General features: G+C 39.6%; 1 protein-coding gene across 1 annotated transcript in view; it reads right to left on the bottom strand.

The window, feature by feature from the left end:
- Nucleotides 1-1568: 1568 nt before the first annotated feature.
- Nucleotides 1569-6000, bottom strand: part of SYCP2L (synaptonemal complex protein 2 like) — a 69849-nt gene continuing 65417 nt past the window's right edge. The window contains exons 27-28 of the mRNA XM_036027498.1: nucleotides 2782-2844; nucleotides 1569-1731 (exon numbers count right to left, since the gene is read on the bottom strand). Of these exons, the coding sequence (XP_035883391.1) occupies nucleotides 2820-2844 (25 nt within the window). The 3' untranslated portion in view covers nucleotides 1569-1731; nucleotides 2782-2819. The remainder of the gene's footprint in view (nucleotides 1732-2781; nucleotides 2845-6000) is intronic.

Raw genomic sequence — 6000 nt, 5'->3', positions numbered from 1 at the left:
AAGAACTGGGCATAAAAAGTAAATAGATTTGGCTCACTCATGAACAGTGCACAGACTTTTTTGCATGTTTTCCTGCTTAGAGGTCTTTAATCATTTATGCCTAAGTTTGCAACTGAATTTCAGATAATTAAAATTAGAGCCTAAAGCCTTGAATTAAGTGTTGCTGGATGAGTCTATGTCTGAAAGCAGAGAAAGGCTCTCCTTCCCTCTGGGACTAGGAGAGCCTGGGGTTCACCTCCTGAGTAGACCTTATCTTGTGATCTTCCATAATCACATGATCTTTTCTCTCCAATGAAATAGTAAATTCCATATAAGCAAAAATTCATAGTACCTGGCATATTTAGTCCTCAATAAGCTTTTACTGAATTAAACTAAAGGCAAGTGTCAATTGAGTACTGCCTGATACTGCCTGATAAGGTGGGCCTTCCATGGTGGAAGTGTGGTCAGGCTCCTAAGAAATATACCAAGATGATCATCAAAGTCCTATATGGACTTTCAACTTTTTAAAAAAGTTAAACATAACCTCATGTGACTATGCCTATAATAAAATGACCTCAAAGCTTGGTTTCTTTGCTTTTGGCCCAGACCCTCCTATAAACTTTTTACTCTCTGAGAAAGGAAGCAAACTGGCAGCCACAGAGGGGCATAGGCCCACTGACTACAAGGGTAAAGGCTGCCCACCTAGGCACCTGAGGTTAGTAGGTGCTGGTGGCCTCACAGTTGGGCTGGGATCACATTAACTTAGGGCTGAAATGGGGTTGGTCCCTGCTGGATGGCTGACCCCTCAGGTCACACATATGTGTGAGCCTAATGGACAAATGCAGATGGCTTGGTAGACAGATCCTGCCAAGCTGGGGGCCCCTGGCACGGGGTGGATGGGCAGCAGGGATTGTGCCCTATGTTTTTGGTGGTGTTGCTGTTGTTTAGTGAGCAACTTGAAGAATTTTACAAAGGATGAAGAGAAATCAGAGGAAATTATTACGTGGTTCTTATCATGGCTGAGAACAAATACTGGCTAAAGAGAAGCCTACCATTTGGGGTATGCAAGAGTGAAATCTGGGTTCATCACTTCAATAAAGCACCCCAACTGAAAAACAGGAACATCAGTACATTTCACCTCACCCAATCCATCCGTCCATCCATCCATGCACCCTATTCATCCATCTCACACAGTTATTCCATACCTATTAGATGCCAGGCACTCGTATTTTTGGTTGGAATATAAATATGGTCCAGCCTCTATTCTCATAGAGTAAATCTTACATTCAAGTAGAGAAATTGAGCCACAGAATATAACTTACTCAGTAGATAAAATGATGCCTGAGGACCTCACAAAAGAGTAGTCCTGGTCTGACTCAACCCCAGGAGCACATGGTTTCAGAACCCCCTATGCTTCTTAGGAGGCTAAATATACCTTAGTGTGGCCTTCTCTCCTGTCAGAGCACTCTCTCCCCCAGAAGGAAATCTTATGGCCATTTCCTGTAACGAATTCACTGGTGCCAATCAACCTGAATAGCACTCAAGTTATTCTTCTTTAAAGAACCAATAGAAAACTCTGTGCAGCAATCTGGACTATACACATTTGTAGGGTACTTCTTTATCAACTTTATTTCTTTTATGAATATTTGCTAGTTATTCCATGTATTCAGGAGCCTCTTTAGTTAAATTACATTTTCCTGGAAAAGTGTCCATTATTCCAGGCTCTCATCAAAACTTGGATTGCATAGACATCTGAAAGTTAAAATGTTAACAAATTAATGCTAGTTTCTGCTCAACACATGCATTCCTTCCACCCCACGTCTTCCCTATCTGTATGATGGCAACACCATCCAATTCCTAAAAGACAGAAACCCAGGAGGTACCTGTATTTCTCATTCCTTTACCCCTTCCTTCCATCTATCAGTAATTTATTAATTCTAGCTCCAAAATGGATCTGGAATCTCTCCACTTCTCCCCATCCCCAATGTCCTCCAGTTGAGCTTTCTTCTTCTATTCTTTTTTTCCCCTCTTCTATTCTTCACTTCCCCAATCAATTCTCAGCACAATAGCTAGAATGATTCTCTTAAAATGTATATCAGATTATATTACCCTCGTCCTCAATGCCTTTGCTCAAAACCCATCCATATTTTCCTTCACCCTTAGTATAAAATTCAAACTCTTCAACAAGGTCAAAGAAGCCTTTCTTCATTGAGAGTCAACCAGTTCCCAACTTGATTTCAAGTAAGACCCCCTTACACCACTGTGATCTAAGAACTTTCAGTTGCTCAAAGATGTCAAGTTCTTCCTACCCAATCTGGTTGCTTTAAACTGTTCACAAGTCAGGTTTTTCCTATTCTTGAAACACCACCTTAAATGTCCCTTCCTTAGAGAGACCTTTGATGACCATCCTATCTTAAATTGATGCTTCACACCATTTAGTTCTGCCAAAGCACCTGGTTAGTATCCCCCAAGGTACTTAGTAAACTTGCAATTATTTTGTTTACTCGTCTTTTTTTCTGTATTCCATTAGGGAATTTATCTTTAATGGAGGTGGGAGCATGTGTGTTAACCACCATATTTCCCTATTTAGCAGAGCGCTTGATGCAGAGCCAAGACTCAATTGTAAACATTTACTGAATGAATGAATGACCCAGATCCAAAAGGATAATAGCTAAGATGGGAGATATTGTGAAAAAGGTGAAAGCTCAGTGGAAGAGCTGTAATATGGGCAAAGTATCTTTCAGTGTTTGCTTCCCCCACTCCAATTCACATAAATTGAACAAAGCAAACCTTTGTACCTACCCCAGGGATGCAGTAATAAAACTGGTCTTTGGCATTCCTCAGGAAGGCTGGATTGCATTAAGCCTGGAAGAAATTGGTCCATCTCATTATATTCACATTAGGCAATTAAAAATAGGAATATACATATATGTATATGCATATACCATAGAGTTATTTCATAGATTATGTTACCAATGTTAGCTGAGGAGGGTCAAGGGTCAATCTAACATATTGACATAAGAAATTAATATTTTACTTGATTCTATTTTATGTATCATCTATCAATACCACTAGCCCACACCTGTGCAAAAGTATTTTTTAAAGTATATTTTATTGATCATGCTATTACAGTTGTCCCATTCTTTTTTCTCCCCTTTATGCCCCTCTGCCAGGTACCCCCATTCCCTCCAGCATTCCCCCCCACTTAGTTCATGCCATGGGTTGTACATATAAGTTCTTGGGCTTCTCCATTTCCTATACTGTTCTAAACCATCCCCTGTCTATTTTGTACCTACTAATTATGCTTCTTATTCCCTGTACGTTTTCCCCCATTCTCCTCTCACACCTCCCTGCTAGTAACCCTCCATGTGATCTCCACTTCTCTGATTCTGTTCCTGGTCTAGTTGTTTACTTAGTTTCTTTTTGTTTTTGTTTTTGTTTTTTAGGTTCAGTTGTTGATAGTTGTGAGTATGTTGTATTTTACCATTCATAGTTTTAATCTTCTTTTTCTTAGATAAATTCCTTTTACATATTATATAATAAGGTCTTAATGATGATGAGCTCCTTTAACTTGACCTTATCTGGGAAGCACTTTATCTGCCCCTCCATTCTAAATGAAAGCTTTTCTGGATAGAGGAATCTTGGATGTAGGTCCTCCTTTCCAGCCCCTTCTTGTCTACAAGATTTCTTTTGAGAAATCAGCTAAGAGTCTTGTGGGCACTCCTTTGTAGGTAATTCTCTCTTTTCCTCTTGCTGCTTTTAAGATTTTCTCCTTATCTTTTTAATCTTTGGCAATTTAATTATGGTTATGTCTTGGTGCATTTTTCTTTGGGTCCAACTTGTTTGGGACTCTCTAAGCCTTCTGGACTTGTATGTCTACTTCCTTCACCAGATTGGGGAATTTTTGTTTCATTATTTTCTTTCACTTTTTAAGTAAGTTTTCAATTTCTTGCTCTCCTTCTTCTCCTTCTGGCACCCCTATGATTTGGATGCTGCAACATTTAAAATTGTCTCAGAGGTTCCTCAGCCTCTCCTCATTGTTTTGAATTTGTTTCTTCACTCTGTTCTGGTCAAATGTTTACTTCTTCCTTTTATTCCAAATCATTGATTTGAGTCCCAGTTTCCTTCCCTTGACTGTTGGTTCCCTGTATATTTTTCTTTATTTCACCTGCATAGCCTTCACTTCTTCCTTTATTTTCAGGCCATACTCAATCATTTCTGTGAGCATCCTGATTACCAATGTTTTGAACTGTGCATCTGGTAGGTTGGCTATCTCTTTGTCACTTAGTTCTTTTTCTAGAGTTTTGATCTGTTATTTTATTTGGGCCATATTTCTTTGTCTCAGCACACCTGTTATGTTGTACAGAGCAATGGGACAGAGCCACAGGTATCCTCCAAGGCAGGACAACCTACTTCGCTGTGTTGTGGTGTTATATGTGGGGGAGGGGTCAGAGAGGGAACAATGCCACTTGCTTGGCTCTCACCCCCACTTTCAAGAAACTGGTAGTTTCTCCTGCCACCTCACCCTCCCAGGTTTTTACAGCCAGACATTTTGAGGCATTATTTTTGTGACGATGGAACCCTGGATTGTGCAGTGTGTCTTGCTCTCCAATTGATCCTCCCAGTTTATCCATATAGGAATGTGGAACTGCCCACTTGCCAGTTGCCGCCTTGCCTACCCAGTCCACTAGCCGCTACCTTGTCATGTGTCCTCTCTGCCCCGGCTGCCTATCTCTGCCCTTCCTACTAGTCTAGATGAATGTTTCTTCTTTAACTTCTTGGTTGTCAGACTTTCATATAGTTTGATTTTCTGGCAGTTCTGGTTGTTTTTTGCCTTTAAATTTGTTGTTGTCTTTCTTTTGGTTGTGTGGGAAGGCAAAGCACATCTACCCACACTTCCATCTTGGCTGGAACTTGTGCAGATATTTCATGACCACATCTCAAAGCACTGAACCCAAGTCCCTCTGTAGCATTATGCCAGGATCTAGTGTCTGAGAAATGTCCTTCTTGTCTCCCTAGAAAGATGTATAAAGCCAACACTAATGTGCAAACATGACAGAAGGACAGACCAGATCCTGACCAGGTCCAGATATTGGATCTCTACCAAGCTACTTAAACACTCTAAATCTCATAGGCACTTCAAGCTCTTAGCCCAGAGCCTGGTGTCCAGTACACACTCAGTGTGAGCTAAAGAGGATCACCATCCTCTCTCATCTGCAAGCCACAGGGTGGTTTCCTTAGGTGTTTGGGAGAAAGGAGAACAAATGCAGAACTCTGAGATATGTATATTTAGAAGCAATTTTGTTCTTATTCTAAATTCACACAGGGGGCTATTATCAAGGGAGATGAATGTAAATGGTAATTAATATCCTAAAATGTAATCTGTATGAATCAGTGAAACAGTTGTCTAAAATGTGGGCTTCAGTCAAAATAAGTAAATTCTCTATGTTTCAGAAGACTAGAAGGTATAATCTTCTCTAATGCTTATTACAGTGCTGCAGTATACTAGTTATTATCAAATTGTGAAACTTTGGACCCTTAAGGGACCCCCAATCCTTGGTTCTGTAAAGTGAACATTTATTTTGGAAAAGGGTAACTACACAAAGACATTCTTTGCCTTTTTAAATTATTACTGTCCCACAAAGAAACCACTGAATTTTCCAGGGGCTGCATGACATGTGATATCACAACAGACTGAATTCAGAAGCAGACATGAGAATGCAGCTATCTTCTATTAAGCCAGACATTAAAGAAATTTGTGGAAACATAAAACAGTGCTACTCCGCTCACATTCCCTGTTTTGAAAAATCTGGTTATTTTTCATAAAAATCTATTACTTACATCAATATATACAGATTTATTTGCTATTTTTAAATAAATACATGTTTTAAATCTCAGTCTCAATTTTTAATATGGAAAATTTTCACAGCTGTAACCCATAAATCAAAAGTTCTTTGAGGATTCTCAATAAATTTCAAAAGTTTAAACCTCTCTTGGGTCCTCTCTTCCAAGATGACCAAG

The sequence above is a fragment of the Phyllostomus discolor genome, chromosome 5, assembly GCF_004126475.2.
Source record: "Phyllostomus discolor isolate MPI-MPIP mPhyDis1 chromosome 5, mPhyDis1.pri.v3, whole genome shotgun sequence".
NCBI classification, from domain to species: Eukaryota; Metazoa; Chordata; class Mammalia; order Chiroptera; family Phyllostomidae; genus Phyllostomus; species Phyllostomus discolor.
Note: the sequence above shows the minus strand (reverse complement) of the source record. Positions and strands in the feature narration are given on the sequence as shown.